Here is an 18981-nt window from a genome sequence, read left to right as displayed (position 1 = left end):
GCCCCCTCCCCCGCCCAGCCCTCCTCGCCTACCCCCGTCCCCTCGCGGTCTTCTGGCCCCCTCCCAAAGACTAGACCCAGCTCTGCACTCAGGTCGGTCCCTGTCCCTGTGTGTCCGCCCCCCTCCCCGGCTGTCGGGATTCTTTGTTTTCTCTCGGTCTCTGGTCGCGCTTTCGGCCTCCCCCCCGGGTGTGCCTCTGACTCAGGGCCTCAGTTTCCCTATCAGAGCAAGGAGAAGGTAATGGGCCGTCCAGGAGGGCTAAGGGCGCGAAGCCGCTACGGTCTCCCCGGTCCCTTGAAGGCCCCCTCCCTTCTCATCTCCGCGCCGTGCTCCGCCCCTCGGAATTCCCGGCCCCGCGGGTAGGCGGTGGATCTAGCTGGGAGGAGGGGCGGGGAAACGCGCTAGAAAGTTTGCAGCAACTTTTCTGGATCGTCGGTCCTAAGAGCGGATGCGCGTGGCTTGCGCAGGCGCGCTGCCGGCCCAACCCCCTGCTTTTCCAAGCTTGAGTTGCACAGCTGGGTCACAGCTGGGGGGGAGGGTGGGGGGCGGTGGTGTCGCTGGTGGCTTGTTGCTCCTCTCCTATTGGCTGGATTCCTAAGCTCCACCCTTCAGCCTGATTCGTGTGCTTTGCCTCCCGCTAGCTCCCACTCAAGCCATTGGTTGTCTCTACTGGACTCTCCATTGGCCTGTGGGGCGGTTTCCTTTTCACAACAGAGAGATTGCGCGGGATTTAGGGCAGACCAGAAGTATTTTATTCACAAGGGTCAGGAGTGGAGGTCTTAGGTGGGGACAGACAATAAATACCGAGGAATGTCGAGTCTCAGTGCATCCAAAACGTGGGTCCCGGAGTCTGTCAGTGAGTCAGAGAACAAGGTCAATAAATACCCACACTGCCTGGGGCGGGGGGGGGGGGCAGCCGTGGCTCCAACAGGAGAGTGCGGGAGTGTACGTGAGGAAGGAGTCTCAGCATCCCCCAGGAGTGAGGCTGTCCGAAACCTAAGGCTCCCGTGTGTGCTGGCAGAGGTCTAGCTGATCCTTCGCTACGGGAATGGGATGGCCCTGGAGATAAGGGGCTCATGTTCATGGCTTGTAACTGATGGATGGAAGCGTGAAAAGTGAAATCGGATGAGATAAGCAGTTTGCCCATCCACGTCGGGGCTGAGTAAAGCGTGGTCGGCGAATGCCCAGCTGCAGCAGCAGCAGCGTCTGGCTACCAGCTCTGCAGGAACCGGGGTGCCGGGCACGAGCCCAGTTCCTCCCTCCCCGGCCGCCAGGGGGCGGGCCCGGATCACAGGAGCGGAGCTGGGTGGGGACCCAGGCTCACAGAAGTGTGGAGCGGAGCGGTGAGGGTCGGGGGTGAGGATGAGCACAGAGACGCTCTGGGTCGTTCCCTGGTCACTCGATCTTCCTAGAAGGCCTAAATGAAAGATGGCTTGGAGTCTCAGGGTTCAGGGGGCGAAGGTGGCTCCCGGGAAACACCAGACTGGGGTGAGACGGCCGGTATAGGCCACCAACCCAGTGCAGCCCAGTGTGGCGGCAGCAGCCAGAGCAGCGGCGAGCAGGAGCAGGCAACGCGCCTCCGATAGGCTAGGCCTAGGGACCTGCAGGCGAGAAGGCTGGATTAGCACTAGACCACAGGGGCCCACTGGCTCCTGACAGCTGCCCAGCCTATACCCTTAGATGGGCCTCGGAGCGCATCTCTGGTCCCCACAGCCCGCAGCTAAAGTTGGCCTGCTCGCAAGCCTGCGCTCCTGTTGAAACTCATCATTGGCTACTTCGCAGCAGCCTGTGTTGATTGGCCGCCCGAATACCCTCCCCCTGCGGTGGGTCGAGCTCCACAGGGGCACAGCAAGCAGTGGTGACACTCAGTGGGCAGAGCTAGGCAGAGGCCCGCAGCGGGCGGACATGGGACATACCCTGGCAGGGAGCAGCAGGTGACGGCGGTGCATGGGGCCTGGCCCCACCAGCGGGCACTGGCCCACAGCCACGGCCGGGGGGCCATCTAGCTGGAGAGAGAAGGGACAGGTGACCCGATCGGAGCCCAGCCCAGCAGCCCTCAGCAGCAGGGTGAGAGGCAGCACGGTAATCTAGTCGAGGCCAGAACGGGAGTCTAGGGAGTTCCCTTGGGGAGGATTTGGCGGAAAGCCCAAAACGAGGGAGAGCTGGTAGATAGTGCATGCTGAGTGAATGAGCGAAGGGCATCTTTCTTCTGGAACCCCCAAGGAGGGTGGACCCTAAATGTGGATGGGAGACGGGCTGTGGGTAGCACATCTAAGCGGGGCGGGGGGGGTCGGGGAGGGAAGAGAGGGGTCTTACATGGGAAGGTGGATCCGTGGCCCGGGGACTGGGGACCCCCGTGACAGCTGGAAGGAGAAGAAAGAGGTGTATGGAGCGTGGAGGGAAAAGAAGGGCAGTGGCGCGGCTGCGGTGCCCCAGCCTCCTCCCCTGCCCCAGGGCTCACACACCCAAGGTGCCCCATCTCCACCCAGCGCCCTCCTAGCTGGAAACGGGTGAGGGACTCGCCTGCGGCTCCTGGAGCCTGCAGCATCTCCATCCGCTCCTGTAGCTGCCGAACATGCGCCTCCAGGTCTCGGTTCCGGACCTCGGCCTCCTGTAGTTGGCTGTGGAAAGATAGGATGATGAGCCGACCCACTGGGTGAGGAGACTGCAAGGGTTGCTGCTCCCTCCTTCTCCCAGCACCTTGACCCCGACCTGGAGAAGTTCTGGTTGGCCGTACGAATGGCCTCCAGCTCGCGGCTCAGGCTCTGCCGGGTGAGAACCTCTTCTTCCAGGGCTTCCTGGAGCTCACGCAGCGTCACCATGGTCTCTGCCTCTGCGGCAGGGACAGGGACAGCCACTGGGTTGGCCTCTTGAGCCTGTCGGTGGGGATCAGAGTTGGGACCTGGGGCTGGGTCAGTCCCACGCACTTCTCTCCCCCTCCATCCCCACACCCCTATCTCCCCCCCTTCCCTGGGGACAGTCTAGTCAACACGGAACTGAAGGGCTGGAGTCCCGCCCAGCTCTTGAGTGCTTCAGACAAACCTAGCTTTACGCTTAGGTCTTTCCAATTTGTGTCTTGTCACTTTCTGCAACCCCCACTCCTTCCATAGATGGCACCCGTCTATCTGTAGCTTTTAAGAAATCAGCATCCCACCTGAGGGCCTTTGAACTTGTTCACCAACTGACCATAAGAACCTCTCTCAGACTCCCCCAGGTGGTCGCAGCCCCTCACTCCTAAGCCCGGGTGGTGTTGCTTTCTGACTCCACCCCCATGTCTGGAGAGCTATCTCTAGTTCTCTTTTTGGTTTTTATTCCAAGACAGGGTCTCATTACATAACCCGAGCAAGCCTTGAATTTGGGGTCCTTCTCCTGTGCTTCCTGAGTAGCTAGGGTTACAGGATGTGTTGTTGGGCCAGCTGGAGACAGTCTCATACTGAATGAACAGCCTGGCAGTTGGCACTGCAGGTACACCCACCCAGGAAGCTTTGCCCACCTCTCAGTCTACTTACCGCTTGATCCGGTGGGGGCGCTGGGGGCTGCAAGTCAAGCCCTTGCAAGTCTGACACAGGCAACTGCAGGGCCTCTAGTTCCATAGGGGTGGGGTCCATGACCTGATTGTCTCTGAGAAGAGGAAGAGGCTACCAAACAGGGATCTGGGACTCCCTAGCCTGTGGGCACCAGGCCAGGCTCCAAAGACCCCATGGCTAAAGGAGGTGCAGGGCAGGGAGAAGAGAGCATACTTCCCGGGCCTCTGCACCTCGGCTGCCTTGCCGGCTGGCTGAGCAACATAATGCCATGGAGGATGGGCTGGGCCCAATATGTTCTAACAAGCATGGGATGGATGCTGCTTGCAGATCGTGAGATAAGTTGTCCTTACCTGTGCAGGCCTGAGACCTGCCTGATGGTGGGTACCTGTGTGAGCATCCACTAAGTGTCCCTGCTTCCCAGTTTACTCCTAAAAGCACGCTCTTCATTTAATCTTTACTTTGTGGCAACAGGGACTAATCCCAGGACCTCATAAATGCTAGGTAAATTTTCTTTGTTGTTGAGACAGGGTTTCTCTGTGTAGCCCTGGCTGTCCTGGAACTCACTCTGTAGACCAGGCTGGCCTCAAACACAGTGGTCCTTGTGCCTCTGCCTCCCAAGTACTGGGATCAAAGGAGTGCACCACACCTGGCTAGGCAGTTTTTTTTTTTTTTTTTTTTTTTTTGCTTACTATTATTGTCTTTAGTACTTTTTAAATCTTTCTTTTGAAACAAGAGCTCATGCGACACAGGCTGGCCTGGAATGGGATCTAGCCAATGACGGCCATCACCTGTGACCTTCCCAGTGCTGGGACTATGGCTGTGAGTCCCGTGCCTACTGTGCCCTGTGCTGAGGCTGCAAACTGAGCACATTACCAGCTGAGCTGCAGCTGCAGCCCCGGCTAGGGATGTTCTCTTGGACTGAGCCACAGCCCATGACAAACTGTCTTACTTGAATAGTTGATTTCTTTTTTTTTCTCTGAGACCAAGGCCTTACTATATACACCAGGCTAGCCTTAAACTTGTGATCCTCCTACCTCCAATGCCCCAATACTGGGACTGCAAGCATGTGCTATCCCAAGCTTGACCAGTAATGAATGTTTGTTTGTTTTTGGTGTTTTGAAACCAGCTCTCATTCTGTGTCTGTAGCCCAGGCTGGCCTCCAGCCTCAGCCTCCTTAATGGTAGGGTCATAGGGTTATAGTGTCCAGCAAGAGTGGATGTTATTTATCTTTTGATTCTTTAGACAGAGTCTATTGTAGACCAGGCTAGCCTTAGATTACTATACAGCCCAGGATGGTCTTGAACTTCTGATCTCCTTGCTGCCCCCTTCTAAGTGCTGGGATTACAGGTTTGTGCACCAGTCACCATAATGGATACTTTAAAAAGGCTTTATTGATTAGGCATGGTGATGCATGCCCATAAATCACAAAACACTCCAAGGCCAGCTTAAACTATATTAATGAGATCCTGCCTCAGAAAACAAGACAGAAAACTCTGAAAACCTTAAAAGTAATTTTATCGTTATGTGCTCCAATTATGTTCTTAAAATAAACTGTCAAATTTCAGGCTTGTTTTCTAAGACCCTGGGTACTATGGTACGTCCTAGAAACATAAAGGTCAATAGCAGGACTCTGTGAGGCTGAGTCTAAGATTCTTAGGTCATACAACTGAACTGAAACGTCACAGTACAGTGGGCAGTACAGCGGAGCTAGAAGACCCAGTCTCCAAAGCAAATAAAGATAAAGTATGTGCACCTGCCTTCCTAGTCGTATGTCCAGTTGATACAACAAGCTAGATTCATCAGACAATAGCCTCAATAAAGAAAATACCTCTACAGGGCTGGAGAGACGGCTCAGGGGTTAAGAGCACTGACTGCTCTTCCAGAGGTCCTGAGTTCAATCCCCAGCAACCACATGGTGGCTCACAACCATCTGTAATGGATCTGATGCCCTCTTCTGGTGTGCCTGAAGACAGTGACAGTGTACCGACATACATAGAATAAATAAATGAGACCAGCCTGGTCTACAGAGTGAATCTCAGGACAGCCAGAGCTACATAGTAAAACCCTGTCTCTAAAAGACTAAAAGAAAGGAAAATGCCTCAGAAGATCAGGCTACAGCAAGCCTGTAGGGCCTTTTCTTAGCTAGCGATCGAGGGATTGATGTGATAGATTGTGGGTGGGGCCGTCACTGGCCGGGTGGTCCTGGGCTCTATAAGAAAGCAGCTGAGGAAGCCATGAGGATCAAGCTACTAAGCAGCCCTCTGTGGCCTCTGCGTCAGCTCCAGGTTCCTGCCCCATTCTGAGTTCCTGTCCTGACTTCCTTCAGCGATAGGCTACCACGTGGAGATATAAACCAAATAAACCCTTTCCTCCCCAACTTGCCTTTGGTCATGGTTCACCACAGCAGCAGAAACCCTAACTTAGGCAGCTCCTAAGAATCTTTGGTTCCAAGTCTGAGCATCAAATTGGCTGGCTGAGGAGAGCCTGCACACACAGGCCCCAGCAGTGGGCAGTCATGCTTACCTGAAGGCCATACAAGAGTAGGAGTAACCCACGAAAGGCAGGTGGACCCCGAGTGGCATGTCTTCCTGCATGTCTGACAGGGTCTCCTGCAGAAGAGGTACAGGGCTCTTGTGGCTTGCAGTTATCCAAGATAGCCCTTCACCCCTCTATGTTCCTGGCCTAACCGCCCCCACTAAACCAATTCTGTCATTTTCTCTTCTATCTTGTTGCTTCCTGTCAGGGCTCTGTGCACAACAGGCTTTTCTCTTTGCACATGACCCAAGGCAGGGCCTAGAGCCTGTTAAAACACTGAGAGCACTTGCCTGAGAAAGGGTTTCCTGTATCTCCTGCCTCCTTCTGAGCTCAGCTCAGTCACCTCCTCCAGGAAGCCCTCTAGCACCTGCCAGGCTGGGTCAAGAACCCAGCCCCCTGTGTTCCATTTTAGTACTGCCAAGAGTAAGGACTCAGTCACTGTCTGAGGGACTGGCCACCCGGGTTTTCTCACGCCGGAGTGGACATATGGCAGGGCTCTAGGATAATAATTTGGGACCCAGGAAGGTCATCACCCCTTTTGTTATTTTTCAAGGGAGGGTCTCACTGTATAACCCTGACAGTCCTGGATGTCACTATGTAGACCAAGCTGGCCTTGATTTACCAGAGATTCACCTGCCTCTGCCTGTGAAGTCCTGGGATCAAAGGTATGCACCACCACACCTGGCCAGTCGCCTCAATTTTATAGAAAAGGCTATGGAAGTCCCTTCGACCGATCAGGAACCGCAGGTACGTACCCCGCCCCCGCTCACCATGGCAGTGAGCCGGTCCTCCACCACATCAAAATTGCATGTGTCCGTGGCACCCTCGAAGTCTGGTGTAAAGGGGGGTACGCTGTCTCGGAGACCCTCCCAATCAAGGCCAAAGAAGAAAGGATGCTTCTGGAAATCGCCTGCCCCGCCTCGACCTAGCCTTGTCTCAGCAGGACAGAGCAGCCCACGAATGAGGTCCTGAGCTTCCTCAGGGACACCCGTGTCTGCCAGTGGCAGAGACAAGTGTTCCTATTTAGAAGAAAAGCAAGCGTTAGCCCTGGCCTGCGAGCTGGCTCTGCTTCCCAGCACTCAACATGGCCGCTATTTTAAAAGTCAGTCTGGGAGCATACACCACCAAATCCGCCTCCCTGCACGGTGTCCATGCTCACCCTGTAGTGCACAATTTTGGCATATGTCTCGGCTGTGGAGTCCGCGTAGAAGGGTGTCTGCCCATAGAACATTTCATAGGCGAACACGCCCAGGGCCCACCAGTCACACTCCGGCCCGTAGCTGCCCGCTCCAGGCCCTCCGCCAACAGCCTGCAGAATCTCAGGAGACAGGTAGTCCGGGGTGCCCACAGCCACCAGCGACCTCACCTGTGCCAACCAGATCTGAATGCTTAAGACCTCTTCCCTGTCTAAACCTGGTGCACAGGACATCCCGACCCAGCTCCCCTCCGGCTCTTCACCCTAGCCCCGCCCCCTACATCTGGTCCTTCGCTGATGGGGAGAGTTGCGCCAGGCTCTTCCTACCGTTCCGTCAGGCTGCAGTTTGAGGCAGGAGCCGAAGTCTGCCAGGCGAATGTGCCCACATCGGTCCAGCAGAATGTTATCTGGTTTGATGTCCCTGTGCATAGAGACAAGAGGGGAAGTGTGCTTTCCTGAAAAACTTCCCTCTTAGGTCCCGCCAGGCTCGATCTGGTTCCACCCCAATCAGGATTCTACAGCTCTAGACCCCGGTTCTGTCCCCAGTGGGATCCGACCTTCAGGTGCCCTTCCTTCCCACACCGGCTCGGCTAACCCTCCAAGGGCCCCGCCACGCCCACCTGTGCACGTAGCCCAGTCGGTGCACCGAGTCTATGGCCATGACAATCTCGGCCAGGTAGAAGCGCGCCATCTCGGCGGGGATCCGCTCCCCAAACTTGCTCAGCAGCGTTAGCAGGTCCCCGCCCACGTAGTATTCCATGACCAGGTACTGGGAGCGGGTGTGTCACAGGGGTTTGGTAGCCCCCAAGACTCCCAGAGACACCCCGTTCCCAAGCATAGAGCACCCCCACACAGTGAGAGAGCACCCCAGATATCCGAAGGCCAAACCAGATATCACCTCCTGTCTCAAGGAAGGTCCCTCCTGTACCTGAGACACAATCCTAACCGCCCCCCAGCCTACAGCAGCCTCTCCCTTCTCCAGCCTTCCCGACTTGGGGCGATGTAACTGTCACTCTTTTCTAGTCACCTGAACCCAGAGCTCACCAGGTAGTTCTCATCCTGGAAGGCAAAGTGCAGCTGTGTGATCCAGCGCCGGTCCCCTTTCACTAATACATCCCTTTCTTCCCGGAAGCACGACACCTGTGAAGCAGGAGAGAAGCTGCAGGAGGCGAGCTGGAGAGATGGGGCGCCGCCCACGTCCCGGGCCCTACCTCGCCTCTCTTCAGCATGTCCCACTTATTCATAATCTTCATGGCATACACTTGGCCCGTCTGTTTCATCTTCACCACCGCTACCTAAAGGCGGAACCAGGATGACGGTAGAGGTGGCAGGGAAAACCGGCAAGGCTCGCCAACACATGGCTCCACCCTTATCTCCACCCAACATTAGCCACGCCCCCAACACACACACACACACACACACACACACACACACACACACACTGCCCACAAGCCCCGCCTCCACCCCATCCAGCCTTAAATTCAAGCTCATTCATCAATTTTTAAGGCTCTGCTCCAGCTGTTATACCCCACCCACCTCAAGTATAGTTCCACTCTCAGGCCACTCAAGACTCACCTCGCTGAACGCCCCACGCCCGATCACCTTCAAAATCTCAAAGTCATCCCTCTGCAGTCGGACTTCCTTAAGCCTTGCTGCAATGGGTTCCACTGGTTGGGGGTGGAGGGAGAAGAACCAAGGGTCACTAGAACACTAGCGGCAAGGGTGGTGGCTTTAGTCTCCTTCCTTCTGCCCCTTAAATTGGCTTTAGGATTCTGCTTTCAAAACTTCCAATGTGTGGGGACCCAGAACTGCCTGTTTCCACAGGGCTGCAGAGCAGAAACGGAGGCAGAGGGAGAAGCCGGAGCGTAAGGCCCTTCACTCCCATGTGATGATCACAGTGCTAAGTCAGGTCACCCAAGGCTTATTTAATGTCTCGGGCCACAGCCTGGAACTGCAGCTGTGTCTAGCACAGCCAGCACGAAGACCAAGTCGGGGAGGGAACACAGCCCACCCACCCGCATCCTGGGCACTGTTGGAAGAGCATTCTTGGCTTCCAAAGTGGGCAGGAGAGTCTTATAACCAAAGCTGCAGGGGATACGGTCCTGTGCTAGGGTGGCTTAGCAGGACGGGGAGGGCAGCTAGGTCTGAGGCTGGAGACTGGGGTTGGGGGTGGGCAGAGGGAGGTCAGCGAAGCTGTCAGGACTGGGAGTAAGGATAGAGGAAGAATGTGTAAGGAAGAGGGGAGATGGGGGTCCCGGAGAAGAAAGGGGTTCGGGAAAGTGGGCAGACAGGGAAGACACAGCCAGGGCCAAGGCTGGGGGTGGGGGGGTAGAGAGCCAAGGCATTGAGCCCTTTTAAGGCAGCGGGAAGCCAGGCCCCCTCCCCCGCCCAGGCCTGGCAGGGGAGGGGCCCACAGGATGCTGCTCAGGCCACAAAAGGACTGCTCCTTCCCAGAGGGTCAGACCCCCTGCCCCCACCCCAGTTCTCAGTTTACCCCGCCAGCCCAGCCCAGCCCCATCCTCTGCCAAAGGCAAGTTGAGGGAGACACTGAGGGCTGGACAGGAGAAAATCTTTCACAGGCTTAATGGTTTAACCCGTGGCCTCCACCTTTCCATCTGTGAAACGGAGGAGGAGGGGAGAATGAAGTAGGCTCACAGACATGGGCAGACAGGCCAAGGACGAAGACCAGGACCCTTAATGACAGGCACAGAGCAACAAAACAGGTTGTTACTTGTAAGGAAGTTGGGGTAAGCTGGAACTTTGGCTGAATGTTATGCAGAGGCAGATGAGGCTCCAGGCCTGTCCACTAGGCCTACAAAGACCTTTAGGGAAGGGAATTTAAGTCAGCAGGGGACTCAGAGGTCTTGGGCTAGGACCATGAAAGTGGCTGAGAAGCGGAGAGGGATCACCAATCTGGCCCACAGAGGCTGGGAGGGGTCAGGACGCTAGGGATGGGCACACTCAAAAACTCAAGTTGTTTCTTCCTCCTTAATTTGGGGAACAGAAGGGGTGCTTGGCGGCGCCTGTCTGCCGGGCTGGTTCTCTCCCAGGGCCTCTGTGAGTCACTGTGCCCTCATAGCTCCTGGACACCTGTCAGGGCAGCTGGGGAGGCAGACGCCAAACACCTGCCTATGGGCCACACCCTGGCAGCTGCCCCACACTGTCCCTCCCCACACTCTGGGAAACCAGGGAGAGCTATAAAGCCCCTTTTAGGAGTCAAGGGTCCTAGAAGAGAAAGCTGCCAGGTCCTAGTATGGGTGCAGAGATAGCAGGAGGCTGTGCCCACCCCGGCCTGCACTGGCTGAGTCATGGGTGGCCTCACTGACCCTGGCGCCCCACCAGGGGAGCTTGGGATCAAGTCCTGAGCTCTGCCTGGCTCCCATACAAGAGCTCTCCAGGCCTCCTGCCCCCCACAGCCCACTCGTGCCTTGTGGACCCAGCTTTGCCCTGCACCCCAGCCCAGGCTGCCTGTCCATACTCACCCCATTGCAAGAAGTCGGCCACATACTTGTCCTGGGCTAGGTGGGAGGCGCCCAGCTCCTGGTGGACGCCCAGGAGAAGGTCGAGCAGGGGCTCCAGCCCCAGGAAGCCTGGGTCCAGCACCAGCTGCTGGAGCTGCCTCAGCCGCACTTCGGCTGACATGTTGGGCAGGCAACACCATGGCCCCTCCCCGGGCCGGAGCTCGGGGTCTTCCCGACACAGGGCCTGGCTGCCCCTGTCCAGGCCTCAGAACCCTGGCTGCATGGCTGCCTGTCCCTGACTATCCCTTGGGTCTCTCCGGCCAGTTCTATGCTTGAGGCCTCCTCCTCCTTTCTCCACCCCTTGGCCCAGCCCCCCTCCCGCCTCCCAGCTTTAACCCCTCCTGAGCCAACACCCCAACTCCCTTCTTCTAGGGCCCCTCAAAACTCTTCAGTGCTCCATGTCAGCGGACAGAGTGCTACTCCAAGGCTGCCTGCCCCATTGCCTCTATCCACCCATAGAGAGAGCACAGGGAGTTACAGGTGTGACGTGTCCGTGCCCAGAAAGCCAGTCTGTAGGTTCAGAGCTCGGAGGAGTGGGGAAAGGGCTGCCGGCTGGGGCTGCAGGGAGGGGGGCAGAGGCCAGGGGCAGCTCCTCCGTGACTCAGCAATGGAGTCCGACTTTGGGACAGTTAAATTTAGCCCCTATGCCTGCTGTATTACGCTCCCCCCTTTTTTTGGCAGGAGGTAGAAGGAAGATCAGGAGGAAGCTTGCTCAGCTGCCAGGGCCAGGGGTGACCTGCTGGCCCAAGCCTGGGGGAGGCGAGTGGTGGATCCAGGCCCTCCTCAAGCAAGAGACCCCAAAATAGCTCCTTGGCCACAGGCCGGGGCAGCCACATTCCTGCCTGGGCTAGGATTAGAGATAGAAACATTTGGGGGTTGAGGGCGGAGCTGCCTGGACAGCCAGCCAGGAGACATGTTAGCTTCTTTTTAGGGTGGCCAGTTCCCTGGGGAGGAAATCATGGCCTCCAGCTGGCACTAGATGGCCAGTCACAAAAGGGCCAGGGGCAGCAGGAGTCTCTCTGGCCAAAGTGTCCAGAGAAGGCAATGAGTGCAGATCAATTGTCAGCATCCTCCTTCCCCCAAGGAGAGCATGCGTGGATAGCCCTGATGCTTACAAGTTTCAAACACCTCCAAGGACCTACTAAGAAGGCCATCTCAGCCTCTTGACTCTGGGGGTCGGGATCATCTTCCAGAGGGCTCTCTGCTAGGGGCTGGGGATGGGGAGGCAGCTAAGATTAGACTTCCTTTGGTCAGAGCACAGCCTGGAGGCCAATACTGCAACCCCCCCCCCCACCCTGCCCCAGGGAACAGAGAGACACTGTGCAAACAAGGACTTTAGTATAAATAAGAGGTCCAGGGGACAAGGAGGACCCTGGGGGCTTCCATAATTTAACACGTTCAAAAGCACAGACCATAGACAGGGGTGGGGTTTGGGCTGGGGGGAAGCCCCCTGCCCTGCCCTCTCACCCAGGGGTACTGTGGAGCTGGGCTGCTGTGGGCGTAGTCTCTCCCAGGAGTGAACAGTCACATGCTGGGACAGGGATGTGGTTAACACTGACGTTTCAGAGAACAGGTCATTGTACTTGGCAGTGGGTGGAGGACAGGGCCGAGGCCACACAGGCCACTACATCCCCATGGCTGAGCCAACCTAGGGGACCCCCAGTATTTGTGCAGGGTGGGGCTTGGAACAGTCCTTCCATCATGATTAGTCTTGTTAATACAGTCATCCTTGAGGTCAGCAGGGAGGGTTATGGCTCAGAGGCCGGGGACATGGGACATCCACGTTTCACACCACAGTGCCACTGGGGGAGCTGCCTGGTTGGGAGGAGATGCCCTGGGGAGGACAAGAGGGAGAAAGTTGGATTAGACAACACCTGGGCTTCTGCAGCGCTAGAAGGAGCTCCCCAAAACCCTTAGAGCTGCAGCCCCAGCTGGGATCCAGCCCCCCAGGCCTAGCAGCCTTCCCTAACCCAGGGCAGCACTTTACAGTAATTAATGACCCCAGGTGACCTGGACAGACAAGGGAGGACAGTGGAAAGGAAAGAGAGAAACTGGGGTCCACTTGCAGCTTGGGGGTTGTCCTACCTCTACCACTGACTTGCTGGGTGACCTGGGCCACCTTGCTTCCCCTGCCTGGGCCTCGGCCTCCTCGTCTGTGAACTAGGGAGACAGAGGGGTGTCTCTGAGAACTAGCCAACTCCGCCAGCCCTACTAACCAGGCAGTTACTCTGCAGCTACCCTGCGTTCTAAGGCTTCTGGACTCTAACTTTCCACAGCAAGGATCCGAGGGACTGAGGGCAGAGTGGGCTCCTAGACACTGAGACCACAAGCTAAAGAACAGACAGCCCAGCCCCAGCCTGACCAGGTGACAGGCCTGCACTTCACCGACTAAGAGCAACGCCACCGCACAGCCATTTGGGAGACACAGTGACAAGGACCACAGCAGCAAGAGGATGTGCAGGCCTGGACCCTGGCTAATTCCCACCCAGGCCTTCAGCGGCTGGCCCGGAAACTGCGTCTAAGAGGCAGGCCAGAAGTGCGCCTCAGCTCAGTCACATGCTGAGGCCATCCGCCCTCAATAAAGTTTCACCATTTACAACTCAGACTTCCCATAAAAATAGGTTCTTCCTGAGTGTTAAGTTCTCAGGGTGAGTCACACGGGCCATCAGAGGCCCCACAGATGGTTAGCTGTGGTACCCACCATTCTGTCTCCTAGACCTGACCTCTCTGATGACCCACTGGTACCTGGCATCTGGGAGGCCCATCATTCCTAAAGGCCGGGACGGAAGTGGTGCCCCTCGGCCTTGGGCAGGTGGAGACTCACCGCCTTGCCTGGCCGGGCCCAGGTGCAGATGAGGCCCTCTTGGCAGGCAGTGATGATGCAGTCCTCCAGGAACAGCAGCACGGTCAGGCGCTCCTGGGCGATCTTCTTGCACACGAGCGGCTCCAGCAGTGGGACCTCATGGATTCGAGGGCACAGGGCCGTGCCCAGCACCTTGGCTGGGTCCAAGCGGCTGCGGGGGGTGGGGCCGCCGAGCTTGTCGTTGCTGCTATTGCCCCCGCTGCCGCCGCGGCTGATGTTCCCCAGGCTGTGGTAGCGCTTGTGCTCCTTCTCAGCCCCCCGGTCCCGACGCTCCTGCAGGGTCAGTGTGGCAAAGCGGCCAATGCTGAACGGTATGCCAGGCTCCATAGCTACGCTAGGCCCACCAGCCTTGCCACCACCAGCTGGGTGCGGGAGGCTGTTGGACCGTGACAGGGAGCGGGGCAGGGGGCCGGCACCTGTCTCTCCGCCCCGAGAACTACCAGAAGCCGGTGGGGTGGCACCAGGTGTGCCTGGAAGGGTGCGGGTACGAGCCAGAGATGGGTGAGGGGACAGCACATCTTCTGTGAGGTCCCACAGGCAGAACTGTGTGTCCTGGCCAGCTGAGCCAAAGCGGTATGTGATAGAGCCGGCCTTGGGCAGCGGGGACACTGGGGCTCCTGTGTCTGAGCTGGCGACCTCAGGCTGCTCCTCTTCACCACCGGGCTCTCCATCCCCACTGGCTGACGCTGCCTCCTCTGCACGGGTGGTGTAAGGATCAAAGGCTACAGCGTTGACCCAGGACTTGTGGCCATGGCCTCGAGCCACCACACGACCCTCCGTGAAGGACCACACAGTGACCAAGTCATCTTCCCCTCCTGTCACCACATAGCGGCCATCAGGGCTCCAGCACACGCACAGCAGACCCCCAAAGTAGCTCTTCATGAGCCCACGCAGAAGCATGCTGTCAAAGTGGAAGACACGCAGGCAGCCATCCTGGCTGACGCAGGCTAGGTGGCGGCCATCAGGTGAGAATGCAAACTCATTGAGGGGCCCCTCACCCACGGCCCACTTGGCTAGTGGATTGCGGGCTGCCTTGCTTTTGGCTGCATAGACAGCAAAGCCCTCGCCCTGTTTCAGCAGACTATACTGGGGAGGGGTGGAGGCGCAGGGGTGGCTGACATTGTAGAGGTACAGGTGGCCACTGGCGTGAGAAGCAAGGAACAGACTCTCTGACTCAGGCAGCCACTTCAAGTACGTCACCTTGGTCTTGTCAATGAGCCGCTGCATAGGGAACGACAGGGTGGGGTTGGGAGGTGGTGAGTACCCCCGATGGGCCGCTTCTTATCCTGGACCCCAGCTCTCCCACCGAATTGTGAGGACAGCTCTCCCACTGACTGAGACAGATGGCAGGGTGGCACAGGGACACCAGGGAGGGCTGCCAGTGAAGAGCCCCACCGAGCCTCCATTATCCTCTACCCACAATGAAGTCTAGTCTTCCAACAAAAGCCATGGGCTTCAGGGGAAAGTGCACCCACAGCCCAGCCTCTCCACTCCACTATCACCACCCACAATGCCTCACTGCTGGGCTCCAACACCCATAGTTGTCTCCTCAGTGGTTAGAGAGTCAGAAATTCAAGTCAGCCCCTAGCACTGCCCTGCCTGAAGCCCTACAGCTTGAGGCAACTACTATGATGAGCTAGCTTCTCTCCTGGGACCAGGCAGCTTCCTCCTTAGGGCTGATAAACCACCAGGCCTCGAACCGTCCCCATCCTATGGCTCAGGCCCAGCCGGTGTGCAAGGGCACTCTTCAGACTCCTGTTGACGAGGAGGGCACGACCTTCCTACAGCTTTCCAGGACAACCTGAGCCAGCGCCTCCTGTTCCTTCTCAGAACACATCTTCTGTCTTCACTCCCTCAACTGCTACCTTGGAAACATGGACCAACGGCTGTCCTGTTTGGAGGAGTTTATCTAAGCTGTTCCTTCTGTTCTGTAGCCCAGGCCGACCTTGAACTCTTTGATCCTCCTGCCTCAGCCTCCCAAACAGTTGCGATAACAGACCAGTGCTATGAGGCCCAACCCATTCTCTCTATTTGAATGTCCTTCCCTGGAGGCTTCTTTGCCTCCCCCTGGCTTCACTTCAAATGCCAGCCCCTAGCTGATGGGGGGCTGCATGCAGGACAGCTGATGAATCTGTGTGACCAGACTGAGAGTGTGGCAGGGGCAGGCCTTCTGCCTGCTCACCGAGCGCTCACTGGAAAGAGGCCTGCACAGGAGGGAACCGCTGTGCTGTGAACAGTGTGTGAGTTTCTAATCCGCTCACTGCTCCGCTGCTTACTGCTCCGCTCCTTCCCTCCCTCCCCTCCCTCCGTCAGCCACTTGCTCATTTTGAGGACATTTATGGAGCTCCTCCCCTGGACCCTAGACAGTACTACAGAGCACAAGGCCCTCCTGCTGCTAGCTAAGGTCTCCTGGCTCCTTTGAAGCCAGACTAGCAAGTCCTTGTGAATGAGTTTAAACAGTCCTGTGAGAAGGGGACACACATCCCAGTTTGCAGAAGAAAACTAAGGCTCAGAGAACACATCACTTTCCCAAAACTGCACAGTAAGTAAATGACACAGGAGGAACTAGCATCCAAAGCCCAAAGAGGCCAGAATTTGAAGCTAACAAGAATATCAAAAACATCCCAGGTGGCTATGAGCCTCAGTCTTCTAATCTGTGAGATGGGCACCATATTTTCTTATTCATCAGTGAGTGAATAGGAACCCAAGCAGTAAAGCATTCTTTCAGCATAGGGCTGGCACAACAGAGAACTAGGAAATAGTAAGCACAGAGGCACCGTCAGTAGCTGTCTGTCACAGCTGTCTGCCACTCGTTCCCCTCCCCCTCCCCCTCTCAAGCCTATTCTGTTTCCAGGCAGGGGTGGGTCGGTAAATGAGGAGGGCATAGTTCATGTCCTCAATCACCTCTTCGTTGAATAGCTTGCTGGTGTCTTTCTTGATGAGGTCCAGATACTGCACCTGGCCGGCGGAGAAGCCCACCAGCAGGGAGATGGTCTCTGTGGCAGCTGTGAACTGGTTGAAGTCGTGGCAGGTGGGCTGGGTCCCCTTGTAGATCCGCTTGTCGATGGGTTTGTTGAGATCAATGGACTTGAACCATGGGAGAAGACGAGTTAACGGGTTAGAGCAGGGAGAGGAAGGAAGAGGAGCTGAGGTCAGGGAGAACCACCAAGAGGAAGCAGGGTTAACCTCGAGGGAAGTGGGGAGCAGGGTGGGGAGGGGCAGGCAACCACAGGCCAGGAGGGGATTCAAACCCAGGACAGCACACACATGGTCACACGCACACCTCCACACACCACCCAGTAAAGACCACAGAGCCCTTCCACTTGTAAGTTAGGGACACTTGCCCATAGCATCAAGGACCAGCGACCCCTGGGCCCGGAGCTGCCTCTCCTCCAGTCTGCCCAGCCCCCATCACAGCAGCAACTCCAGTAAGACGATAATCTAAGACCTCCAAGACCCAAGGACGCAAAAATCCCAACATCTTAGGATTTCTTTCATTTTTTTCTATATGTACATGTAGCATACGCCTGTGTGGTGGCTGTGCACCATGCATGTGGATGTGGAGGTCAGAGGTCAACAGTGAGCATCTTTCTCTGTGGCTTGGCATCCTACGTTTGACACAGGGTCTCTCACTGAGCACAGAGCTCACCAGCTCAGTCGGACTAGATGCCAGTGAGACAGGAGGGTCCCTTCGCCTCTGTGCTCCCCAAACTGGGGTTGCAGACTCCCCCAGCCGCAGCCTTTTACACGGGGTACTGGGGTCCAAACTCAGGCCCTCATGCTTTCAAAGCACACACTCCATCCACAGAGCCGTCTCCAAAGCCTCGTTCTGTTCAGCGTGGGGGTCCCTAACCTCCAGGACGTCTGTCGTACTTCAGGCAGCCATCAGTCATTAGACCCTCTCACATTTTGGATGCACAATCACCACTGAATTCTCAGGATCCGCATCTCTCTCTGTCTCCCCTTCTCCCTCACTTCGCCCCACCCTCTAGGATTGCTTTACAGATGTCTGTCACACCTGGAGATGTCCGCTACCAGGAACCCCATCGACTCAGAACTCCCATCAGTTCTCCCAAAGCCATTAGACACGACGTTCCTTAGGAGCCCGCCCACCTGTTGCTTTGCCCGCCGACCCCTAAGCTACACCTCCAGTCCTCCCTGCCTTTTGCCGGTAAGACTCCCGTCACTTACAAATCCCGTCGTTCCTGGGTATGGCAGGTCTTAAGACTCCCTCCAACACGCCCAGGAGGCAGTAAGTATTTCTCCGTTCTCCACCCCCCCGGGCCCGCATCCTCTTAGGATTCCCCATTGCCTGCAGAATGCCTGTCACCCCGGAATCCGTGACCCCTTCCCCCATTTCCTCCCAGAAGCTCCAACACATCCCGAACGTTGACTCACCAGCCCCATGAATCCCCCACCACACACACGCAAAGACTGCCCTGCAACCCCTCAGGAGCCCATCAGCTCCAGGATTCAGACTCTCCTGGGAGGCCCGACCTCGGGGGCTTCTGTCACTCTGGGACCCCAATGCGCTCGGCACCCGAGTCCCCACGAAGCGGACCGCTCACCCGCTGGCTCCCGCGGCGGCAGCAGCCGGGGTAGAAGTAAAGCTCACGGCCCAGGTTGAAGCAGACGCGGTCTCCTCCCGCGCCCAGTCCCGAGGGCGTGGAGGGCGGCTCCCCAGCGCCATCGGGGTCGCCTAGGCGCACCAGGCTGAGGCGGACGGCGGGCAGCGCCGGCCCGGGTCCAGGGCCAGCGGGCGGCGGGGACGACGCGGGACCCGCGGCGCCAGGCCCGGAGGCTGCGGCGGGCCCAGGCGGGGGCTGAGTGGGCTGAGGCGGCGCCGGGGTCTGGGCGGAGGTCGGGCCCGACCTGCGTGTCGCGTCGCCGGGAAGCAGCTTGTAGAAGCCCTCGCGGGTGCGAAACTGCGACTTGATCTCCGCGCAGTCACCCATAGCGGCGCTGGGGCCCGGGCCGCCCTCCGCGCCGCCCGCCGCCATCTTGGCCGCCCCCCGGGCCGCGCCGCAGCCAGACCGCCCACCGCCGGACCCCCCGGCCGGAAGTTGCGGGGCTAGCACCGGAAGGGGTAGGGTCGTCGTCCGGGTGACGCCTCTACGATTGGCACCTAGAGCCAGGGGGGCGGGAGGAGCCGGGACAGTTGCTGAGGTAACGGTTCTGGGGCTGTGGGCGGGGGCAACGTGTGGGCGTGGTCGACGCGACAGACGCTCGCGTGTGGTTGGCTACAAGGCGTGACCGTTGGGAACGCCCCTAGACCCTAACAACAGCGCCCTGGGAACCGTTTGCCCGGCAACGGAGAAACCGCAAAGCCTCTTCAGAAGC

The 18981-nt window shown here is 57.7% G+C and overlaps 2 protein-coding genes across 7 annotated transcripts; both read right to left on the bottom strand.

Moving 5' to 3' along the window:
- Positions 1-729: 729 nt before the first annotated feature.
- Positions 730-11045, bottom strand: Dmpk (DM1 protein kinase). 6 transcript variants are annotated; one of them, XM_028778670.1, is made up of 15 exons: positions 10740-11045; positions 8833-8924; positions 8469-8552; positions 8302-8397; positions 7878-8026; positions 7585-7678; positions 7222-7428; positions 6818-7081; positions 6051-6136; positions 3510-3621; positions 2713-2876; positions 2524-2621; positions 2317-2363; positions 1917-2006; positions 730-1601 (listed from the first exon to the last, which is right to left on the bottom strand). In XM_028778670.1, exons 1-15 carry the CDS (start codon positions 10897-10899, stop codon positions 1449-1451), a joined length of 1896 nt encoding a protein of 631 aa, XP_028634503.1. In that variant the 5' UTR covers positions 10900-11045; the 3' UTR covers positions 730-1448. The 6 variants fall into 6 exon arrangements, with proteins under 6 accessions (XP_028634503.1, XP_028634502.1, XP_028634505.1 ...); XM_028778669.1 differs by having other exon boundaries at positions 1917-2002; XM_028778672.1 differs by having other exon boundaries at positions 6833-7081; positions 10740-11017.
- A 1052-nt stretch (positions 11046-12097) lies between these two features.
- On the bottom strand, positions 12098-18705 carry Dmwd (DM1 locus, WD repeat containing). The gene is made up of 5 exons (XM_028778714.1): positions 18210-18705; positions 16546-16728; positions 13603-14862; positions 12864-12938; positions 12098-12612 (listed from the first exon to the last, which is right to left on the bottom strand). Exons 1-5 carry the CDS (start codon positions 18639-18641, stop codon positions 12565-12567), a joined length of 1998 nt encoding a protein of 665 aa, XP_028634547.1. The 5' UTR covers positions 18642-18705; the 3' UTR covers positions 12098-12564.
- Between the last annotated feature and the right edge of the window lie 276 nt (positions 18706-18981).

The sequence above is a fragment of the Grammomys surdaster genome, unplaced genomic scaffold (assembly GCF_004785775.1).
Source record: "Grammomys surdaster isolate TR1022 unplaced genomic scaffold, NIH_TR_1.0 339, whole genome shotgun sequence".
Lineage (NCBI taxonomy): Eukaryota > Metazoa > Chordata > Mammalia > Rodentia > Muridae > Grammomys > Grammomys surdaster.
This window is presented reverse-complemented; position numbering and strand designations above follow the sequence as displayed.

Bases quoted from the DNA above. Each gene is read 5' to 3' on its own strand.
- Dmpk (XM_028778669.1), bottom strand. From the start codon at position 10,899: ATGTCAGCCGAAGTGCGGCTGAGGCAGCTCCAGCAGCTGGTGCTGGAC. The intron at 8,553-8,832 runs GTGAGTCTTGAG...TTCCGCCTTTAG, and splicing joins GGCGTGGGGCGTTCAGCGAG to GTAGCGGTGGTGAAGATGAA. The intron at 2,622-2,712 runs GTCGGGGTCAAG...ATCTTTCCACAG, and splicing joins GCCAACCAGAACTTCTCCAG to CCAACTACAGGAGGCCGAGG.
- Dmwd (XM_028778714.1), bottom strand. From the start codon at position 18,641: ATGGCGGCGGGCGGCGCGGAGGGCGGCCCGGGCCCCAGCGCCGCTATG. The intron at 14,863-16,545 runs GTGATTGAGGAC...TTCCCTATGCAG, and splicing joins GCAAGCTATTCAACGAAGAG to CGGCTCATTGACAAGACCAA. The intron at 12,939-13,602 runs GTGAGTCTCCAC...CTGTCTCCCTAG, and splicing joins GGGCCCGGCCAGGCAAGGCG to TTCACAGACGAGGAGGCCGA.